Source organism: Bombyx mandarina, chromosome 20 (genome assembly GCF_030267445.1).
Source record: "Bombyx mandarina strain Sakado chromosome 20, ASM3026744v2".
In the NCBI taxonomy this organism is placed as follows: Eukaryota; Metazoa; Arthropoda; class Insecta; order Lepidoptera; family Bombycidae; genus Bombyx; species Bombyx mandarina.
In genome coordinates, this window is record NC_143226.1 from 5,388,967 (window position 1) to 5,413,099 (window position 24,133).

General features: G+C 40.1%; 1 protein-coding gene across 4 annotated transcripts in view; it reads right to left on the minus strand.

Annotated features, from left to right (window-relative positions):
- Nucleotides 1–1,103: 1,103 nt before the first annotated feature.
- Nucleotides 1,104–24,133, minus strand: part of LOC114247852 (uncharacterized) — a 34,776-nt gene continuing 11,746 nt past the window's right edge. For all 4 annotated transcript variants that reach the window (XM_089736013.1, XM_028180920.2, XM_089736012.1 and 1 more), the window contains 8 exons: nt 14,263–14,437; nt 12,722–12,838; nt 11,628–11,773; nt 10,387–10,627; nt 9,855–10,088; nt 8,390–8,485; nt 8,001–8,216; nt 1,104–6,561 (listed from right to left, as the gene is read on the minus strand). In XM_089736013.1, the coding sequence (XP_089592139.1) occupies nt 6,436–6,561; nt 8,001–8,216; nt 8,390–8,485; nt 9,855–10,088; nt 10,387–10,627; nt 11,628–11,773; nt 12,722–12,838; nt 14,263–14,437 (1,351 nt within the window). In that variant the 3' untranslated portion in view covers nt 1,104–6,435. The remainder of the gene's footprint in view (nt 6,562–8,000; nt 8,217–8,389; nt 8,486–9,854; nt 10,089–10,386; nt 10,628–11,627; nt 11,774–12,721; nt 12,839–14,262; nt 14,438–24,133) is intronic.

Genomic DNA, 24,133 nt, shown 5'->3' on the forward strand with positions numbered 1-24,133 from the left:
TCATTTTTCATATAAACTACAACTCCACATCTTCATCCCACCTGACGTTTCGTACCAGCCACTTATTGTTGTTGTTGTGATAAGATGTTTTCTTTTTCCTCTACCTATGCTGATAGCCTTGAGAGGCTATTTCAGCTTCGCCTTGACGTGTAGGTGAGCGTTCGGGGCTCAAACCGAAGTGATGCTAACACGAACCCTAGGAAGAGCAGTGCTTCGCAGAATCTACCACAGGATCGAAAACGCGACCCACTGAGAAGATCCGGCGAGAAACTCAGTGGGCTGTGTCAATGGGTCAATTCACGAACGGTGATCGGTGCTTGTGGTACCTAAAAGCACCATTAATAGATCGGGAGGATCCGTAATGACGTGTTTTGGGCGACGTCGACTGTTTACCAGTCGGTCTACAGGACTCCTCCGTTACATCCTTCATTTCCTTTAAACCCGACTGCTCCATCATCCACACTAGCTATGAAGACTAAAAGTAAGGAGCACCATCTCAGTGAATTAAAGAGTGTCTGCTAAAAACGAGCCAATTAAGGTGGCGCCACAGTAGCAAGTGGTAGAATTTTAAAAACGATGCCATAAACAACCACACTTCATTGCAATCCAATAAACTTCACTCTGCTCAAAACTGCTTTTTTTTATTGCCTTGATGTGTAGACGAGCTCACAGCCCACCTGGTGTTAAGTGATTACTGGAGCCCATAGACATCTACAACGTAAATGCGCCACACACCTTGAGATATAAGTTCTAAGGTCTCAGTATAGTTACAACGGCTGCCCCACCCTTCAAACCGAAACGCATTACTGCTTCACGGCAGAAATAAGCAGGGCGGTGGTACCTACCCGCGCGGACTCACAAGAGGTCTTACCACCAGTGAGTGCTCTATCCATACTATTTCCACTACCCACACTAGCGCTATTTCGGTGAGTCTTCCAATAATTCCCTCCTATTTACAGCCTTACAGCCTACCTTTTTAACTTGTCCCCTATACAAAATGGTGCTCATTACGTCTACCCTCCATATCCAACAAGTCTCCTTGGACACGAAAACGGTCTAGTTCTAGCTGCGGCAATTGTAAACGTCGAAATAAAACATTCCCCTTTTCTTTGGCAGCCATTTATTCACCACCAATGCTTACTAGCAAAAAATGTCTTCCAATCTAAATAATAATATATTTAACCTAGTTTTACATAATATCCACCTCATGCGTTCGCATTGCAATAAAACAATTGTTAGGGAAATAAAATTGTTCCGAGACCTTATTATTTATGACGTCATTTGTTAGGTTAGCAAACATAAGTTTTTTTTGGTAAATATTTTCATTTAATATAGTAATATGTATGAATCAACTTCTGTTTATATATTCAGTACTATTGCATCTATTATAGTACAGAGTAATATGAATTATTTACCTTGAACACAGGTAGATGTATACATAAAGTTATAATTTTGAGTCAAAATCAAAATTCATTTCAAATATTCAAACGTTCACTGTTTCTATTTCGTCTAATTACTTACAAAGTTAATTTAATTGTAAATTAAATCAATAACCGAGATTATGTTATTGGACCGTGACGTCATATGTGGCTAATCGTTGCGTTTTAGTCAATTGTGTAGAGTATACGCGTTGATAGCCACCTGTCAACAGATGCAAGTCACTAGGGGCCCTGAAGTACGTGGTATGCACCACTACCGCATTTCAGATCCAGAATGACGTCACACGCAATGAAGCCTTATATCTTGCAGTCCGTGAGGTGGTCTCAAAAAAATACTATCTGCTCAGTACCCTAATGCAAAATGTTAATAAAGTCTCTAGGACAATTCCATTTCTCTCCGGATCAATCAACATTGAGCCGTACAGGGACAAACAAAGAGGCGAATCACAAGTTAAAACTAAAACTAAACATTAAAAATAAAACCACAAGAAACATCAGTTAGAGAAGAGATTATAAACAAACAAAAATAAAATAATGATTTATAAAATTAATTATAATTCCGAGGCTATTTGTTTATTACATTTCAAAACCAATCACTCTGTAAATGATTCATAAAAAAAAAAAAACATTTAGGTTTTATATTGCTACTGTGAAACTTACAAATTAATTTATTATGTCACTTTCATTTTTGAAGTGACTAACTTACTCCTTTAGCACCATCGCGATTTTAAGTTCAGACGAAACTAAAAAGAGACGAACACATACATCTACAATTTATAGCCCACGAGAGAGAACGAGATGGAAATACATCCGAAAATTACACTTCTAGCGCGTGAGAAGTGCACACATATTTTTTTTATAACGTACCCCATACTATCATTACAATCTTTGTTTAAATTATACCTATCGATGTGTATAAAAAAATTGCATCTCCATTATTTTAATAACAAATCTTTACACTATCACAAAAACCCCTTGTGATAAAACCGCACGTTTGATTTATCAAAACTTTTTAACACACACACAACTAGAAGCACAATATTCGCTTCTATACCGATTCGCATTTATTTTGGTCTTGACTAAAATACTTAATTGTCGGGTCACTGTTTATTGGATCATTGCTTTAAAATTTCAATTACAGATTAGAATAATATTGTTACGCAGGTAAGAGTAACGCCATCTATCGCCGAATAGTCGAACGAATATCGAAGGATCTAGCAGCACCTAGAATGCTCGAGGAGTACAACGCCATCTATTGTCAGATAGCGGAAACTACTACTAGAGATGTGTGGAATATTCTCGATAATTCTAGGGATGAGGTATCGGCTATAAAAGCGTTGCAGGGATGGCACGCAGTCAGTCATTAATCGGAACTACTCGAAACGAAACAGCGAACGGATCACCTGAAGCGAAGCGGAACAAGCGAATTGAGAGTTTTAAAGTGTTTTAAGTGTTCTAAGTGTTGAATACAGTTTTTAGTTGTACTTTGGTGAAATTTTATATCCCGAACCCCATAGCCCGTAACAATATGAATCACGAATTGTCTTTTCATATCTCTATTGTCCATCACAGCGGCGATTAAAGACAATGGGCATAGCTGACCTCGAATTCCAATGAAATCATCTACAGAGTGAGTGAATGACACAATATAACGGCCTCAAACCAAAAACCCCATCCCCATAGTTTGGTTCAAAACGATATACAAAATTTTACATAGCATTATTGTATTACACAACCGAGGGGTGAAGAAAGGTTATTTCTTTTAAGCGAAATTTTTGTAACTTTACAACAGGGCTATTTAAAGTTTAAAATTAAGATAAAAATATCATGACAAAAAAACTTCTTGAGTTATTCGAATGGGGTAAACCTAATTGAAGTTCAATTAAAATTATCGAATTATTGATGCTAATAGTACCAAATAAAACGAACATTTAATTTATAAAGATAAATATTGCGGATTTAGCCAAATGTTGCTTAAACCAAATAGTCTTTCACGCCTCGTTATGATGTAATATTAGTGTTTCTATATATATATATAGCGTGCAGAGATCGTGAATTTGGTGTCATCTCGGGCGTTATTAAGTAAAAATAATGATTAAACACAATTAGTTTCATTGTAAATAAACTTTAAAAATAATCATAGCATTTACATACATAATTATCTTTGATGTCGTGCGATACTTGTTCCTTTCGTAAAATTATAATAGTTCAATCTATATCGGTCGAGAGTTAAATACGTTCGCTCGCACCAAAATGTCTAACCGTGGCAATGACAATAACAATGTTTTGATTTTTGAGTTGGAAAAAAATCAAGGTTTCACTACAGCGCACCCAGCCTCGGGTCATACGCCACCGGGCTCTAATTGTATTAAAGTAAGTACTCATTAACTTCATAACGATCATTCCATTCAGACTTAAATAAATTGGAGTCTTCAACTTGAAGTCATCATAAGCAAATTAGAATTCAGAGAATGTTACATTTTTTAAATCGATAAATAAATAGATTTGTGCTACCAAAAATCTAGATCGCGTTTATTTTAAATTTGTGCATATTTAAATTGTTTAGCGTCCATCTTGTCTTCTGTTAGACCGTATTTCTTCTCATGTGACCAGATGAAGATACTGTCAACTATAGAGTGCGTCGTGTTTAAGAATAGAATAGCAATACTACATTTTCGAGACAGCGAAAACCGAAAATATAGCGGTAACATTTTGGCGGGAAATGTTTTGATTTTCAAATATGACAGATGACGTTTATGGTGACTGTCAAATTGAACGTAGATTAAAAGACGTATTAACAAACTCTCTTAAATCGATTTTGGAACAGCAAAAGAATTGCGACTCGGTTTCAAACGATCGTAGGAAACTAATAGACGGTTCTTTGAAATCAAGTATCACACAAATAAACTCGAAAATACAACGAACAAACACTAAACTAAAATAACCAACATTTTACATATCTCTTTACACGAAACGAAAATAATTATAATATTTAAAGAGGGTTGTACTCGACCGTGCGTGTTATAATAATGATAATAAAAAATAATAATATACACATTTACTGGATATATTGCAACATAATTATTTCAATTATATACTCAGCGACATCATTCATAGTACAGAGGCGGATTATGTTGAACTATTTATTTATTTATTCAAGGATTGCCAACATGGTTTACAGTAAGACATAAAATAACATTGACATGTATAGAGCAATAAACAAACTATATTTGTTTTTAGTCTTCTTAGGAAGCAGATGAACATACAACTCATCCGATAAGCCGTTGTTCATGCTTATCCATGATTTTAACCTTTGCGGTCCATAGACTAATGTATGACTAAGCTGTATGTCCAATAAGTGTGGACTCTGGACTCGAAGGATTAAAGCCACAGACAGGCAGCTGCCTTTTGCAGGCTCAGGGACTTTTGAAAGCTTGAAAAAGGACAGATCATAACAGTCAGGAAACAACGTTGAAGGAAGCTCATGCCAGAGCAGCAAGGTATGTGGGAACAATGATCTCTGGCAATGCACTTTAGATTACCGCATTGGCATCAGCTAGTAAACACTGCTCCGGTGACATGTGATGCAATAGTAAAAAGTATCATTGACAATATCACTTTGAACAATTCCCCAGTTTTTTTTTTTTATAATGAAAAAGGTGTACATAATAGAACAGAGAAGAATAGAAGATTTATATGATTTAAGAAAAATGTATTATATATTATATTATATAACAAACAGCAAACATAATCCACCTACTGGAAAACCTGAACAACTTTTTAAAAAATACAACTCGAGAGTAATCTTTATTACACATTTATGCTAGACAAACATCAGTGCTTGATGTTTGTTCGTTAGCTTGATTGTCAAGCTCATGAATACATGTATCCTCACATATGAACGATATCTATGTGCGTGCCAAAATAAACCTTATTACACAAGAAATCGGGCAATCAAAATAGATTACTTCTCGACATCTTTATGAGAAAATCAGAGAGCCATGTAAATTTTAATGAACAACTAATAAAGTTATAAAGCATTAATTAAATGTCCGGGATTGTAACATGAATGCGGTATACTATAAATGAAGCCTAATAGCCATTTCTAAGCAAACAATGACTCTCCTTGCTGTCATGTCATTATCATTTGAAATAAAATTACAATCATCTTTCAATGAATAAACTGTCCATAGTAATAATCACAATGTACATTCTATTATAGACATTATACTTTAGTACGCAAGGCTCATTTTGAGGTGACACATCATATTAATTAGAGGCACTGATCGTTTTAAAATCTAATTGTATATATTTATATATATTAAATTATAATATTTACACATTACATACTTAACGTAACATATATTTTTTCTATATCAATTGTGTACTTTAAAAATCTATATGTTATGTATATATCTTTAAAGTTTGTTAATTCATATTATTTTTTTACTCTAAGAGTGTTCGAATTTATATATTGAATTATTTTCATATGAATTACGTTTTTAGTAGACATGTTAAACACGGATAGTATGATTACGTCTTGTACATTGAGAAATCGTCCAAAAAAACTGGCACGTCGTGACATAATCCATGATAATATTTCTATAACGTATTTATTGTCAACGTGACTCATAACAGTTTTGGACGTGGCCCAGAAGTAATGGTTTAAGTACCGAATCGGGAAGAGTCCATTGATATGACGTCACTCCTTACAAATTCTCAAGGCTGTATGGAAGTTGATGTCCTCGTCCATGCTCCGGATACAAAGCGAATCACTGACAGCTGTCACTTCCGACACTAGCTCTCGAGGCTCCGTAGAAACTTATCGTTGTCTATGCTCAGACTAAAACGTTATTTATGTCGAATCACAGACAATGTTACTAAATTTTTAAAGTCTGACCTTGGCACTTCGTCATAACGGCCCGCCGTTGTGTTCCTCGTCCAGGTTGGAACATGCACCGTTGTGCGGCCTCCCACCGGACGCGGGGGCCTGGTGCTACTGGAAGTCGGCGAGCGACTGGCGCCAGGTCGCGTGGAACGGGATGCGGAGTAGCTTTAGCTTCGTGTTCGGCAGCTGTGCCGACAGCAGCCGCTGGAGAGTCGGCAGCGGGAGGATCTCCACCTGCAAAGACATATCTTATTACTATTATGCTACTAGCTGACCCGGCAGACTTCGTAGTGCCTCAATCGATAAACAAAAGACCTAAGCTTTTGTATAAAATAAACAAAAGGAATCCGTCCGAAGGGGGACACGTCAAAGGAAAAACAAAATTGTTTGTTTTTGTATAATTTTCATATTTATCTACTTTTTAAACCTTATCTAGACTTCCACAAATAATTCAAGACCAAAATTAGCCAAATAGGCCCAGCCGTTCTCGAGTTTTAGCGAGACTAACGAACAGCAATATATAATATTCATGAGAAAGTTACTCCTTTCAGAAAACAAGGAACAATAACTATTATACATACATTACTGATTTATATTCTATTATATAGAACTGCTATGCATTACAAAAAGCAACAGTGAAGTCAACAAACTTGTGTTAACTGTTAGTGGATACATCCCTATTAAGAAGTGTGAGCTGTAGCACAACACTAGTATACAAAAAAGGTCTATGAAGAGTAGCGTCAGTACACTATGGTCTAAGAGAAAATGTATAACAATAAAAACATGTCTTAAATAAATAATATTAATAAAAGGTTTGTTTCTCTCGTCTGAGCATTTCCATACCCTTCATTAACTGTATTTCGTCATTCAGGTCCACCATGTTTTAATTGTACTATATTGGACGAACTCACGGCCCACTGAGATAACTTGTTGAACAATACTTAATCGCTTCGATGGTCTAGTGAAGGGGTCGGCAACCTGTTTGTCCTCAAGGGCGCAATACTAAATTTGAAAATCACCAAGGGCGCATATTTTACAAATAATCAACATGCATTAAAAAAACAGTTTTTTTATAACTTTATTTGTTGGTGTGATACATAATGATACATATAATTCAGTGTGAAACTTGGGTGTCCATTTTTTCAGCTAATTTCTTATAATTGGGGATATATTTAGAGTTCCCGGTCCTTAAATAATTATCTAAATGTGAGTCATTAAGCTTTGTTCGGTATTGAAAGAAAATAATTATTTCGGATTACTTGGTAGTCTTAAATGCACGGTCTACGCGTGGTCTATTCGGAATACGATCACACACTAACAAAAAATACGTGAGTGTTATTAGATACGCTCAAGGTTAGCAAACTGCTAATGCTATGCACAATCCTAAACTCAACTGACTACTTGCTGCATATCTGTTTGACAAGATTAAGTAAATTGACGGTAACCACTTACTATCAGGTGAACTGTATGCCCGTCTGCCTACAAGGGCAATAAAAAAAATAAAAAAATATTATTATCATTATCGTTGTCTCTGTGTTACAGGTTCCATCATCAATTGCTATAGCCTTGTATGTTTCCATTATAAAATCTGTCTTGAGACTGTTGAATGCTGCTTCGTTATAGAACGGAGATAAGGGCAAGAGTTTGTTCAGTGAGTAGGTACAGGTGGGTACCTGCGGGGGCCCGGCGACGTGCGGGTGGTCGGGGGGCAGGCGGCAGCCGGGCACGGGCTTGAGCACGGGGATGCACTCGCCCAGCTCGCGGCGCTTGGCGTCGCCGGCCTGCTTGCACTGGTCGATGAACAGCTCCGTGACGCGGAGCAGCTCGATGGTCACCCCCCACATCAGGTGCGTCAGCGTCTCCTTCAGTCTCAGCACGCCGCTCAGCACCTGTATCAGACAGATATATCCACTAAATGTTTCAACCAGCACTCTTCATCTATACTAAATAGTAATATATAAATCTACAGTGGTTTTTTACGGATGTTCCGTTATAACTATTGAACCGTGCATCCGATTGACATGCAATATGTAAACAACTTGTATAAGCATAAGGTTTTGACCTGTTTATTGGTGGTCGCTGACTGTGAGACGTACGTGGGTATTATCAGCAGCCTCTGAATGTTCTTGCACTCGGCCAGGGCATCGTCGAAGCCGACCTGCGGACAAATTAGTCATCAAATATTTTTAGTCCTATACCAACATTAGCTATGAGAATTTTATGTTTGGATGTTTGTTATTCAATCGTGCAATATCGGCTGAGTTCATTTAGATATTGTATAAACTGGAACTGGTGGTAGGAACTCTTGTGAGCCCGCGCGGGTAGGTACCACCACCCCGCCTACTTCTGTCGTGAAGCAATAATGCGTCTCGGTTCGAAGGGTGGGGCAGCCGTTGTAACTATACTTGAGACCTTAGAACTTATATCTCAAGGTGGGTGGCGCATTCACGTTGTAGATGTCTATGGGCTTCGGTAACCACTTAACACCAAGTGGGCTGTGAGCTCGTCCACCCACTTAAGCAATAAAAAAAAACTTCAATACTGTTTTGGTAAATTACATACCCCGGGAAGGTCAGGTTTTTTTTTTGCTTAGATAGGTGGATAAATTCATGGCCCACCTGGTGGTAAGTGCTCACCGGAGCCCATAAACATCAACCATGTTAATGCCGCCAACTTTGAGACATGTGTTCTTAGTCTCAGTTTTTACATTATCTGCTATAACACCGTTAGTTTGTGGAGCAGAGTGTCACAAGGAATTCCGGAAAAATGCAACGCGTGTCTTTATTGCTGAATTAAAAATTGTATGTGAATGAGTTGTACACGGGGCATCTCTTGTTTTAGGTAAGAATATACAAAATGTTTGGCATATTTTACAGATTCAATTTTTTGTACACACTGTTCCCCGATTATGAGAATTGCAACGATATGATTTACATATTTCGTTATTGCTCATGGTAATTTCCGGTGTCGATCCGAAGAATATTTATTTTGTTACCAACTCAATGCCAGACTTCAAAATATAAGACATTTTACTATTCAATGCAACTAATAACTACAAGTAAAGAGTAAAGAAAATATTGTTACGCCGGTGAGCGTAACGCCATCTATCGCCGAATAATCGATCGAATATCGAAGGACCTAGATGCGCCTAGAACGCTCGAGAAGTACACCGCCATCTATTGACAGATAGCGGAAACTACTACTAGAGATATGTAGAATATTTTCGATAATTCTAGGGATGAGGTATCGAGTATCAAAGCGTTGCAGGGATGGCACGCAGTCAGTCAGTAATCGGAACTGCTCGAAGCGAAACAGCGAACGTATCACCTGAAGCGAAGCGGAACAAGCGAATTGAGAGTTTTAAAGTGTCCGTTCTAAGTATTGAATACAGTTTTTAGTTGTACTTTGGTGAAATTTTATTTATCCCGATTCCCAGCGCGTAACAATATTACATGCCTTTTCTAAGAATAATCCCCATAGTTTGATAATGGTATTGTATGCATTTGTTGGTATATTTCTCATGCTACCTTGACATCGACATTGACCAGCTCAAGGCTGGTGAGATGAGGCAGCGCGGCCAGTGCCCGTAGCGTGGGCGGCGAGGCAGCGTGCGCCGTGCCCCGCTCTAGCCGCAGCCGTCGCAGGCGGGTGAGGCGGCTCAGCGCGGCCGGGAAGTCTGCGCGGAACGTGCACTCGCCCAGCTCCAGCGACTCCAGTGCCGGCAGCGCGGACACCACTTCGCAAGCGCACCAACCCAGCGCCTGTAACAAGTACTGTAACTATCAAATCGATGTACACAACCGATTGCTAATGTTAATTAAATGTCTACTGTGATTGTTCGGTTTTTTACGTGTTTGCGATCGACAGTGCGAAATTTATAACATTTTTTTTTATTGTTGGCCCTTGTAGACAGACGAGCATACGGCCCACTTGATGGTGAGTGGTTATCGTCGCCCATGGACTTCAGCAATGCCAGGGGCAGAGCCGAGCCGCTGCCTACCACAAAACAAATACAACAAATAAGAGGTTAATGTTTAAGGTTGGAAGGTTAAGCAGCACCTTAATGGAGGTGAGGCTGAGGTGCTGCAGGCTGGTGAGCGCGGCGAGGTGGGACAGGTCGCGCGTGAGGCTGAGCCCGGTCATGCTCTTGAGGCGCAGCTCGTGCAGGCGGGACAGCGCGGCCAGCGGCGCGGGGTCCAGCAGCGCGTCCCGGATGGCCAGCGCCGCCAGCGAGCGCAGCCCGGGCACCGCGCGGCACACCGCCTCCACCGCGCGCGCCGGGCACCGGCACAGCTCGATCCTGCAACGCAACGCTCCTAGGTCACTGCACCTTTTTTGACGTGAAAACGTCCTATAATTCGATGGAGCCAGCTGCACGCACGAAAAAACATGACTCATGCAGCGTTACCGAGCTCTGAGACGTTTCATTTAAGGCTTAAAGTGCAAGCGAGAGCGCGCAACGAGCGACAAAGAGGCACAATCGGCCTCCGCGTCCGGCAGCGTTCGACATCTGTCTCTCAATGCTATACAATAATACATTTACATGTTTTCGTCAAGTATGAAGTTCAGTGAAAAGTAAATGTGGTGTCAATTGTCCATACAATTCATCTATCAAACAAATTAAATTAAAATTTTCTTTTGAAAAATGAAACTATTCCATCAGTATTTTCTTATGACGTTGTCACGTTTAACTATCGTCAGTAAAGCGACTTTACAGATAACCGATTTTTTTTTATTGCTTTGTGGCGGCACATCACTAATCGTGTGTGCGGCCATCACTAGTACAAAACCCGTCCAGGCGACAGCGGTGTGCGGGAGCGGGGAACGCGCAGAGAAACCTGCTCCCGGTCGGCCGCCGAGAGCGCAGTGCGCAAGGAAACTACTTGAAGACTGAACCCACGCAGCTCTGCTCGCACGCGCATACAAATATTATTGTATTCTCGTTATACCAAGTAAAACTGATTAAAGTGAGACTAGTTCTCATTGCCACGACGCCCTACAGCTCGCACAAGTACCATTGCTTAGATAGGTAGACGAGCTCACAGCCCACCTAGTCTTAAGTGGTTACCGGAGCCCATAGATATCTACAGCGTAAATGCGCCACCCATCTTGAGATATAAGTTCTAAGGTCTCAGTATAGTTACAACGACTGCCCCACCCTTCAAACCGAAACGCGTTACTGCTTCACGGCAGACATAGGCACCTGTCCGCGCGGACTCAAAAGAGGTCCTACCACCAGTAAGACACCATCTTTGCGTAGATGTGACTGTCGGTCAATGGACAACAGCAGGGGCACGCACCGCTCTATGGTGTCGACGGTGCCGATGTGCTCGGCGAACTGGTCCCAGAACTCCGCGTCGTTCTGCGGCAACAGCATCTTCCGCAGGTCCAGCCGCTTGGTCCCGTTGCGCTTGAGCGCCGCGCACAGCCCGGCCCAGTCGCTCACCTGCACACAAATAACAGATTTGTATTTAGGAATCTATAAATAAAATAAATTAACCATTCTTTTTAATACGCTTTTATTAGCTTCAGACGTATGTATGTTAGTATGTATGTAGTAATAATAGTTTAAAAAAACTTTAAAAAAATAAGCTTTAATAGAAAATCCAAATAAAAAAAAAATAAAAAAATTTGAATTAAAAATAATGTATGAAATTTCTTTCATTTTTTAGTTGAATTTCAATTTTTTCAATATTTCTTTTCAATATATTTTTATATTGAATTGTCGTCATCGGTCCTTAATAAGTATACCAAATTTACTCGAGAACGGCTGGACCGATTTGGTTAATTTTGTGGAAGTCCAGAGAAGGTTTAAAAGGTAGAAAATTTGAAAATGCTCGGAATTAAATAAAAATAACAGTTTTGTTTTTTCTTCGATGTGTCCTCCGTCGGACGGATTCCTTTTGTTCGTTTTAATTTTATTTTATACAAAAGTTTAGGTCTTTTATTTCTCGAATCTACGAAGTCTGCCACCCGGCAGTTGGTTATTATTAAAAACACAAATATTAGTTTTTGTCTAACATAAATTGGTGTATAAAAAATTTTTGGATACAATATTAAGCAATACTGATACACATTATCAGGGCCGGTGGGAGCCAAAATATTCTCCCGGACAACCGCTCTTTTCAGAGCCTCCTATTCGAAAATTGGAATGGACAATTACAGTTTGTATAATAGTCGCACAATATAATATTATAAAAAAAACCTGTTTGGCCCGAGGTCAAATTTTCATCTGCAATGTGGCCCGACTATCAAAATATTTGCCCACCCCTGGTATAGGTGAATGACTCTTCAAAGCCGCAAACACGACTCCTTCGCGTTTAGTGGCGGAATCCACCAGCGCGACACCTGAGTATGGACATGTAGAGAGGAGCTGGTGGGTGGAGAGACTCACGTGCGAGTTCTTCATGCGGACGTGCCTCCAGAGCGCGGGCGCGGCGGCCAGCTGCCTCCACAGCTTGCACACGCGGGCGCAGCGGGCCAGGTCACGCATGCCCAAGTACTGGAAAATCTGTTCGACAACAAGCAACGCATTACTTAACCAACATTAAACTCGCTTTATTTGTTTCAAATATGATCTAAGATTTCCGAATAGGAATGCAAAGACGTACATTAAATAAAATAATGCTGGATCTTCTAGGGCTAGGGCTTGGGATCCTGAGAATGAATCTACCTCTAAGTGACCTAAAAGACTATAACACACATTAACATACAAAAGAAGGCGAAGTTAGACAATCAGAGCACTTAGTAACAGAAATCGACACAATTACTTCAGTGCGCCGCGTAGGGCACCGGTGACCTACACAGCAGTCAAAGGGGTTTGTTTTTTCCTACCTATGCTGATAGCCGAACTCGCCCGCTTCGCTGCGCATTTAAAATTAGCATTTAATTAATGACATTAAATTATTATTTAATGTCATTATTATTAGGGAGTCCAACACTCATATAAATATTAGCCTGTCCATTAAGTACATGTATTTTCTACATGGAAACCAAGTTTCAAGTCAATCGGATGCACGGTTCAGTAGTTATAACGGATTTTTTTTCCTACCTATGCTGATAGCCTTAATAGGCTATTTCAGCTTCGCCCTAACGTGTAGGTGAGCTCACGGGGCTCAAACCGGAGTGTTGCTAACACTGGCCCTAGCAAGAGCAGTGCTTCGCAGAATCTACTACCGGGTCGAAAACGCGACCCAATGAGAAGATCCGGCGAAATACTCAGTGGGCTGGTGGGTAAATGAATCGGGAGGATCCGTAATGACGTGCTTTGGGCGACGTCGACTGTTTACCATTCGGTCTACAGGATCGGGTATGCAGTTTCCAGCGGCCATGACAAGAGGGTTCTCATGTCGCTGTCGGAGGTGTATGAAATTTTCCACACGTATAGTTTATACAGAGGAGTACAGAATGCTAATATTTTATTTTAATTATGCATAAAAAGCACATTAAATCAATAAAACAAACATTACACACACTACCATGTGTTTGATACACACACGCATATATACTCTTTGATTCATTGTTAATCTGTGGTCAAATCGAGAATAGATTAATATTCTTTGTCTATAGTGTAGCCTAGGCGAAATCTGTGATTAAAGTTTAATTAAAGTCTTTAACAATAGAACCATAATAATTTTAAACATAATTTAAATTAATAATTATGGTCGAAATTCGACTACTGGGCGACCACTAGTCATTGTAATTATACAGGTTTCCAAGCTCAGAGCAGAGAAGCGTCCTCTGCATGCTAAAACGCAATTAATTTCGAATAAACAATCAATAGGCCGGTAATCATTATTCAAATGGGCGATTTTATTTCTAAAAGCGTTCTCTACTCTATCACACAACCATTTTTAGATAGATACCTACATAAAATCTATTGCTGTATACTATGGCCAATATCGGATCTGTAAGCAATCCGCACACTACACATACCTGCACGACGACATTATAGTTCCTCTCCTGCGCGGCACTGTAGAAGGGCGCGAAGTGGTCGGCGTCGAGCGTGACGTCAGCGCGCGCGCGGCGGCGGCGCGGGGAGTTCGGGGGCGCGGCGGCGGGCGCGGGGGGCGGCGCGCCGTTGGCCAGGCGGCCGCGTCGCTTGTCGTCGCTGCCGCAGCGCACAACGATTTTAATACGCTTTTATTAGCTTCAGATGTATGTATGTTAATGTGTAACGGAATCTTTGAACATAATTTTGATCCCCTTCAAAACGACGGATTAACTCGAAATTTGGTATACTTATTAAGGACCGATGACAATTCAATATTAAAAAAAATATTGAAATTCAACTAAAAAATTAAAAATAATTAATAGTTTAAAAAAATCTAACAAAATACGCTTTTATAGAAAATTCAAATAAAAAAATAGAAAATAAATTTGTATTAAAAATAGTGTAAGAAAAAGTGATTTTATTAAAAAAAAAAGTGTTAGTTTTTTTTAAACTATCATTTATTTTTATAAACGGCAGTTTACAATTTGTAACTTAACGTAATCATCCTCTCAGGGACATTGGTATAGTTGTTGCAAAGTATGACTGCGCGCCGCCCTTAGTTGTCTGAGTGACCAATATGTATACGCATCACCGTCCGGTCGCCGTCCTCGTCGGACCCGTCGCTTGCGACGAAGGGCTCGACGAGCGAATTAACCCATAGACACAGCCCACTGAGTTTCTCGCCGGATCTTCTCAGTAGGTCGCGTTTCCGATCCGGTGATAGATTCTGCGAAACACTGCTCTTGCTAGGGTCAGTGTTAGCATCACTCCGGTTTGAGCTCGCCTGCTAGTTAAGGTTACGCTGAAATAGCCTCTCAAGGCTATCAGCTTAGGTAGGAAAAAAAATACGCATCAATACAGACTATAAGTAGGTAGCTAATGTAGCTATTGACGGCTCCATCGGGTACACACACTAACGAAAATATGTATTTACGATTACAACTACAAATAAAGGCCACGCGTGCTTGTAATTTGCAACTATACACATATGTACATATTTATTTTGTTTATAATATTTTATATATATTATATTTTACGCTAAATGGCCACATATGTTGGCATATTTTCTTTTTAATGAATATCCCTTATGTTTATATTTTCTTTACTTATTCAATCCTTTTCAAATATATAAAGATTAAATCACTAAATTAATATTTATTGTACTTTAAAAAATTTGTCCCTGAAAAGGTTAATTAAAACAATTAAGATGTCATTCGCTTTTATCATCCCAAAACCGAAAATCGATTGTTGTGTTCATATCTCTAGTCCAAAAGACGCAATTTCAGGCGTTTAAAAGAAAATCGATTTTAATGTTTCCTTCAAACTATCTTTTAGTAGACTTTCATAAAAATCCTTTTATGGGAACTCGACCTCATTAAGCCTATGTTAGACAAATGTCGCAAATATAAGTGTATAATATACTAACTGTATTATATTATAATAGTATCTTTTTTAATTGATTGATTTTGGTAATTTTAGGTATGTTTCAATGATACTATGTACACATACGGACTTGTTGTTGTCTGAAATAAATCATCATCATCATCATCATCGTAACGATACATTAGATCGAATAATTTCTCAAATTATTCTCAATAATAGACAGAAGGGCCTAATCTTTAGAGATTACGTCTAGATTACAATAGTTCGTTATAGAAACACAGAAGTTATAGAAATTCTTCACCTATCGACTTTCAATCGCTTCGTCCTACCTATGCTGATAGCCTTGAGAGGCTATATCAGCTTCTCCTTAACTAGTAGGTGAGCTCACGGGGCTCAAACCTGACGACGTTGCTAACACGAACCCTAGCAAGAGCAGTGCTTCGCAGAATCTACCACTGGATCGAAAATGCGACCCACTGAGAAGATCCGGCGAGAAACTCAGTAGGTACTCTATGTCAAATGCATGAGAAAACAATAGAGAACCGGACCGTTATTATTTGAAGGATTCAACATCATCACGTGACGTCATTAGTGGTCAATTGCGCAATAGACTTACCACAGACTATACACTAACTGTCGCATTAATAGTTTCAAGTTAATAGCGATTTTATTTATAAGTCACTATTAATTTGCCTTATTATTGTCAGTCAATTGTCTATTGTCAGTCAAAGGAAGTCACAAGAAACATGCATAATATTAGTGCAATAAAATACCTAAATTGACGACATTGTAAAACTTGAGAAAAGTTCAACTAAATAGCTGCATTAACCCTTATATTAAAAATCAACTAAAAAAGTAAATTAATTAAAGTATACTAAAGTAAAAAAAAATACTTACCAAAATATTGAGTTACAAAACGAACTGTACAATAAATACATTACCTTTTGATGTTTGAGAATCGGTTTTCACGAAATCAATCAACAAATAAATTTTGCATGTTTCTTTTTAATCAAATTAATATTTTCTGTTACATTCGATCGACATCTGACGATAACAGCGACAGAAGCGTGTACTTAGAAGTTAATGATAAAATCACATCATTCATTGAGACGTGGCGACCTCAAAACGCGCGAAATAAAAGTCCAGGGCGCATGTCTTGGCAATAAGGTGACTCCTTTAATTTCAAATATTTTTTTCTTTTTTTTTTGTTGCCCTTGTAGGCAGACGAGCATACGGCCCACCTGATGCTGAGTGGTTACCGTCGTCCATGGACTTCAGCAATGCCAGGGGCAGAGCCAAGCCGCTGCCTACCGCTAATTTAATTTCACATTTATCATAATTCGGGTAATTGTCGACGTCAAAGGCATAAAGTCGTTACTATAAAAAAAAAAAAACAATACACAAGTGTTTAATTAAAACTAAGATATGCGATTATATGTCTTAAACTAAGTCGTTAAAGGCCACTTTCGTTTGTAGCGTTTCATTTGACAAATTCAACGTCCATTTTTCAGGCTGTTTGATCCGTTGATACAGAAACGAGCCCGTCTCATATTCCGAAAGGCGATTCTATTGCTTTTTTTCATCTGAAAAGAAAAAAAATACAACAAATCATTAAGCTTTTTTTTTTATTGCCCTTGTAGGCAGACGAGCATACGGCCCACCTGATGGTGAGTGGTTACCGTCGCCCATGGACTTCAGCAATGCCAGGGGCAGAGCCAAGCCGCTGCCTACCGTAATCTCGTATCTTACCGTAGCGTAAGTTTTAATTTAACGATCTATATAGTTCTCAGTATTAGCCATAAGTCTGAAGCAATAATAAAAATAATGTGGCAATAAATTTTCTAACTTAGCCCTTCGTGTTAAGACGCAGAATATTAAAACAGAGCCTTGGCGCTATCTCCGTCTTGTGGCTTAAACTTTTTTTTTATTGCTTAGATGGGTGTACGAGCTCACAGTCCACCTGGTGTTAAGTGGTTACTGGAACCCATAGACATCTACAACGTAAATGCGCAACCCACCTAGAGATATAAGTTCTAAGGTCTCAAGTATAGTTACAGCGGTTGCCCTACCCTTCAAACCGAAACGCACTACTGCTTCACGGTAGAAATAGGCAGGGCAGCGGTACCTACCCGAGCGAACTCACAAGAGGTGCTACCACCAGTAAAATATATCGAAAGTGTGCAATAAGTACATTTATACAGACGGGTACAGGGTCCTCGGTACTACGATGAACCTGCGTCCGTTGAGTAGGGCAAGCGACTGCGGCAGGGCCGCTCCCCCCTGTCCCCCGCGCACCGCCCCCTGTCCCCCCGCCGCCCCTTGAGCCGGTGCCGTCCCCTGACCCCCCGCGCCCCCCGATACGCTCCACACGCGTTCCCCCTCCGTCCCGCCCGCCGCCTGTGCGAAGGAGATTAATGTTCATTAGTTTTCTGGTCTGTTGGATTATTTTCAGAAAATTTTCATGTAAAATAACTAATTTTTATGGGTACAATTAAACATAATATAGAAATTTTACCTTCCAATAAAATTTGTATTATGTTTCCTAAGACGTCCGAAGTCCATTATGAGAGTACATCGTATGATTTCCACTGCAGGTCGCTAAATTTGACTACTTCCGTTTCCTAAGTCCCATCTACAGCGCCCTCTATAACGTCTGGAACCGAACCAACAAGCAAAGACAAGCCGCCATATTTGTCATTGTTCGGCTCATAATGATGGATGTAGCCCCAGGAAGACATTATCTAGACTTCGGACGTCTTAGGAAACATAATACAAATTTTATTGGAAGGTAAAATTTCTATATTATGTGTTCCGTTTGACGTCCGAAGTCCATTATGAGAGACTGTTTGTTATCTCCTGGTGGCTTGTATTTGAAATAAAATAATATTTATTTAAAAAGCAACAATGTGACTTATTGAGTTTAATTAAGCAAAGCTTAAATTAAGCACGTAATTTAAATTAATTGAAGGTAACCGTATAATATTACCCACTTAATTCAAAGCGACCTAATAAGATTTAGGACGAAAATACTGAGAAAGATTTCTCAGAATTTATATCAGTGTTTGATGCATTAATAATAAGTTTTTGATAGAACTTTCTAAAAGTATGCTCATGTTGTCAGTTATCTTTAGCTGAAATATAATTAATTTGGTAATTTCCTACCCAGTTTCAAGTTTTCACCACCGCTCTACAGCTTCCAACTGAGGCCTGAATACCTGAGTCTCCTAAAAGACTTTTTACCCAACTACTAATCCTCGCTGCAGTAGCTGGCCTAGTGGAGCCTTTAGTTGCTAAGAATAGATTAAATATTCCCACTGGTTTGCTGTGTCATATTCACTAGATTGCGTAGCCAGTATACTGCATCGATGATCAATTGGTCAGGAGCAGCCACGAATGTCCAACTGGACTGTTGGTGTGAAGATCAATTAGTTTTCGACCCAAATATCAGTAATTTAGAAGGTGCAGGCTTTGTCAAGGAAATAGATTTCAGTATGTTTCACTGTCGGGCTCGAAGCTATTTTTTATATCCGATAGAGTTTCACAAACGGACGCTATATAACAGACTTATAAACTAGAATGGTCCGGTAGGAGAGACCATGAGATAAATATAACAGAGAAATCTAGCTACATTTTCTAATTCGGGTACATTTTCTTGACAAAACCTTACCCCTTATTCCAAATAGGGGCGTATGTTCTTATCGTAGACTCTCTCCAGCACGATAATAGTAAGTTTCTCTCCTGCCGATGTCCATGTCCCTGTCAGCGTGTCCCACCAAAAATGAACCAAGCTTCCAGGTGTAGATTGCTGACAGCCTGGCGGTAGCATTGTCAGTGTCCACCAGACTGATGTTCAGATCTCTGAGCTTCTTGAGTCGCTTGAGGGCAGGTGATTTCAGGTCTGGCCTCCACAGGGGCTTCTTGCACTTGGGTACCACTAGTATGTACCGACCTGAGGTTGAGTTGAGGTGGTCCAGCACTCTGGATATCAGACTGAGCGGCGGAAACGGCCATGCTAGTCAGTAATGCCAAGATCTGCTGAACGCGTTGTAGAGGCAGGCGTTTGAGTTTTGCTTTGATGGGTGGACGAGCTGACAGCTCACCTGGTATTACGTGGGCACTGGAGCCCATAGACGTCTAGAACGTAAATGCGCCACCCACCTTGAGATATAAGATCTAAGGTCTCAAGTATAGTTACAACGGCTGCCCCACCCTTCAAACCGAGACGCACCACTGCTTCAGGGCAAAATACCTACTCGCGCGGACTCACAAGAGGTAAACATAGTTTTTTATCCATGAGCGGTCAGAGACGCGAACAAGTTCCCCACAGGCTGAATAGCCTAGTAGTTGCTTTTTCTGTGAGATACCACTCCAAGCCGCCGCGATTGCGTAAGAGGTGATCGGCTTCAGTGTTGTACAGTCCCGGTAGGTGGTGAGGGAGAAGTACAACTTTGAGGTGGTCTATTAAGTTAAGCAATTTTCCAGTCAGATCTAGCAATTATCGTGACCGGGTTCCTCCCTCGTTCTTTATGTAGGAAAATTCTGTTCTGTTGTTTACAAGGGCTCCCCACTGAATGTCCGACGCGTCGGTGATGACGTGGTTCGTGGCCATTCTCTGTGGATGAATTGGTGTGCTCTGACTGACTTTCTCTAACCACCAATCCAGCTCTGTACGTACCTCGTCCGAATACTGCTTTGGTAAATGAGGATACCTCCTGAGCTTGTTGCTGTGGTACTGCAAGGACTCGGCAAAGCAACTTTCCCCGGTGGGTGATGAAAGTCGCAAAGTTGAGATATCCTAAGAGGCTTTGCGCCTGCTTTAGGTTCCAACCGCCGGCAGTAAGTCGCACGAGCAAATTCTTGGGCAGGGACTTTGTCTTGGATTTGGTGTCCCATACGATTCCCAGAAAGTCTATCAAGCTCGTCAGTGTCATAACCGGTTGCTTAGATGGATGGACGAGTTTACAGCTTACCTGGTGTTAAGTGGTTACTGGAGGCCATAGACATCTACAGCGTAAATGCCGCCACCCACCTTGAGATATGAGTTCTAAGGTCTCAGTATAGTTACTTGAGATTTCAACAAGTCTTTTGCCCTTGTAGGCAGACGAGCATACGGCCCACCTGAAGGTGAATAGTTACAGTCGCCGATGGACTTCAGCAACGCCAGGGGCAGAGCCAAGCCGCTGCCTACTGCTTAATTCTCTCCACAAGTCTCGTTTGAAGAAGGACATGTCATAGCGCTCGGGAAACACCGTGGAGGGAGCTCATTCCATAGCCAGCTGGTACGTGGCAAAAAAGACCTCTGGAAACGCACTGTCAATGAACGCAGCGGTTCCAGATAATATGGATAAGCTTTGCTCCGATGGCGGGAGATGTTCTGCCCTGGTGTACAAGCAGATAACCACTAGTCGCAGACCCTTCTGGCGAAGTATTTCGGCTATTTAGTTAGTCACTGAAGCAAAAATCCGCGGTGGTGCAGCTAAGCCGAATGGCAGACATATCATCTGAAGTAGACGACCCTGATAACTGATCCCGAGAAACGTCATTGATAGATGATAATAGGCCTGGCTCAAATCCAGTTTGACATTCCAATCTGTTATAAAACTTAGGAACTCGATGGTGAAAAAGGTGAACAAGACTGTTTCATGTACTTGTTCAATGCCTTGAGGTTGAAAATTGTTCGATTTTTTATTGGTCTTGGGAAGTATGAAAAGAGCAAATCTGAAAGACGGTGTCGGGGGTGCGGGTTTTAATGCTCTATTGAATTAAATTTTGGATTTTGATTGACATCAAGTTATTATTAATTTCAATATTACGTTTGGTGGATCGAGTCTAGGTGTTTCGATATAGTCTTAGACATCCGCCTGAAAATGCTGTTGAGTAATTTATTTTTATTTCCTGATTTTCGTTCCACTTTGTACTTGTTCCCCCTCCCCCCGTTTTTCTTGCTGAGGAATTATTTGGATAGCATCGCTCAGAATATCTGTTTTCGGCCTCTTTAGATGTATTGGAATGTGGCCTACCTCGACATGGCTTTGCATTGGCAGTACAAGCCGAGAGTTCCGGCGATGCGGGCCGGATGCGAGTAGCAGACGGTGCCGCTTTTGTAATTTATCAATACCACCAATTTTCTGTATATATGCCAATAATAAGTTGGGGTTAAACATATAATCACAAGAAGAAGATATTTTCTCTATATCTTCCCTGATATATCTATCCTTTAATTTCTTTATGAGGTATCTACGACGCTATCGTATAATCTCGGCTCGCTTACCGAAAATTATTTGAAGGATATCGTTAGAAACTTTTATAGGCGAAATCGTTACCGAATAGCGGTTTAAACTTTTCGTAAAAGGCGGAAGTATTAAGCTGAACATTCTCTGAATTTGACCCGTCGGCAAGGTTTTGTATGGCAGCATAACGCATTCGTTCTGTGCCAAAATAGCATTAGATAACGCAGGAAAATTTTTTTTTTTTTTTGAACCTCCCAATACTGCACCGCGTTCCAAGTCGGCTAGTCAAATCTTTGCATATCTGGTTCTTTTATAGAAATGCTCAAATTTCAAAACCTACCCGCTTCTGGTAACGGACGGTCTGGTGGCAGACGTAAAAACTATTCGTCGTTGTCTAATTTCGATTGGAAGTTGAAACCAGATCAGACATTATTATTATAAGATGTTGGTATTTGTAAGTGTAAAGGCGGGACCACTGGTGCACGACCAGCAATAGCATGATTCGAAGTTAAAATATTATTCACATGACTCACCCATTATTGCGACAGTAAGTCAAACCTTTTATTCAGATCTCGCGACCAGTCACTTTTTCGAAGTTTTCTTGCTGGTCCCTAGTCTTTATTTTCCGACGAACCCGAAGAAATATCCGAAGAAATCGAAGAACTATCCTCACTTAAATTTTACTTTGAAAGGCGCGATAACCTCGTCACTCATTGTAGAGCCTTGGAGGTTTTCACGAAACGGAAGATAATCATAACACTTGTTTGAAACAAACTTTCTACTTCAAATCTCGAAAGTTGCTTATAACATTTTAAATTACTAACTTCTTAAAATATTAACGACTGCACGTGGGAAAAAACGACGCAACAATGACAAATATGGCGGCTTGTCTTTGCTTGTTGGTTCGGTTCCAGACGTTATAGAGGGCGCTGTAGATGGGACTTAGGAAACGGAAGTAGTCAAATTTAGCGACCTGCAGTGGAAATCATACGATGTACTCTCATAATGGACTTCGGACGTCAAACGGAACACATAATAACATATTAACGTCGTCACAAATTTAAAATCTCCTATGTAACATTTTGGGCCAAAATAATATTTTCATTTATTATGAAAGTCATTTTGAATAGCTACCTACTAAGCAAAAACTCCCATGTACATATCTCAATATTCTAATTTATTACGCGCATCAATCTTAAAAATTCCTAACTGTCCGTTTGCATTTTATTGTAGACTAGCGACCCGCCCTCGCTTCGCTTCGGAAACATTAAAACACACATGAAACCAAAAAAATAAAAAAAAAATAAAATAAAAAAAAAGTAGCCTATGTTCATCAGGGACAATGTCGGCTTCTAATGGAAAAAGAATTTTTCAAATCGGTCCAGTAGTTTCGGAGCCTATTCGAAACAAACAAACAAACAAATCTTTCCTCTTTATAATATTAGTATAGATCAAAGTATCCTATGTGCTAAAAAATATTTGCATTTTTTTTCTTTTTTAATAAAAAATTTTTTATTGCTTATATGAGTGGACGAGCTCACAGCCCACCTGATGATAAGTGGTTACTGGGGCCCATAGACATCTACAGCGTAAATACGCCACCCACTTTGAGATATAAATTCTAAGGTCTCAAGTATAGTTACAACGGCTGCCCCGTCCTTTAAACCGAAACGCATTACTGCTTCATGGCAGAAATAGGCAGAGCGGTAATACCTAGCGGACTTTCAGGAGGCCCTAACACCAGTAAACAAGAGGTCCTACCATCAGTATCTAAATTAGATTTTCTCGAAAACTAAATTTATACACATAGGAGATTTCAAATTTGCAACGATGATATGAATATTAGGACGGATAAGACTTACATAGAATATCAAGAACAAATTACGTTATTAATTACCTTCATCCGCAACAGTACTCGCTTATCCTGTTTCGGTACCTTCGCTGGGACCGGTACGGGTACGGGCAAGGGTACGGGTACGCGGCGCGGCACGGGCGCCGGTACGTTGCTCGCGGCGACACCAGATTTCTGTACCAGAGGCGGTGGGTCCAGCGGCGGCGACGAAGACTTCCTACAATTCTGTCGATAAAAGTCACTGGTTTAGAAATGTGCTTGTCGAAGTGAAACTTCTTTAGAATCGTTGTGATTTCAAACTCGATGAAACGAAAAATAAGTCCATAGAGACGCAAACACATAAATGTA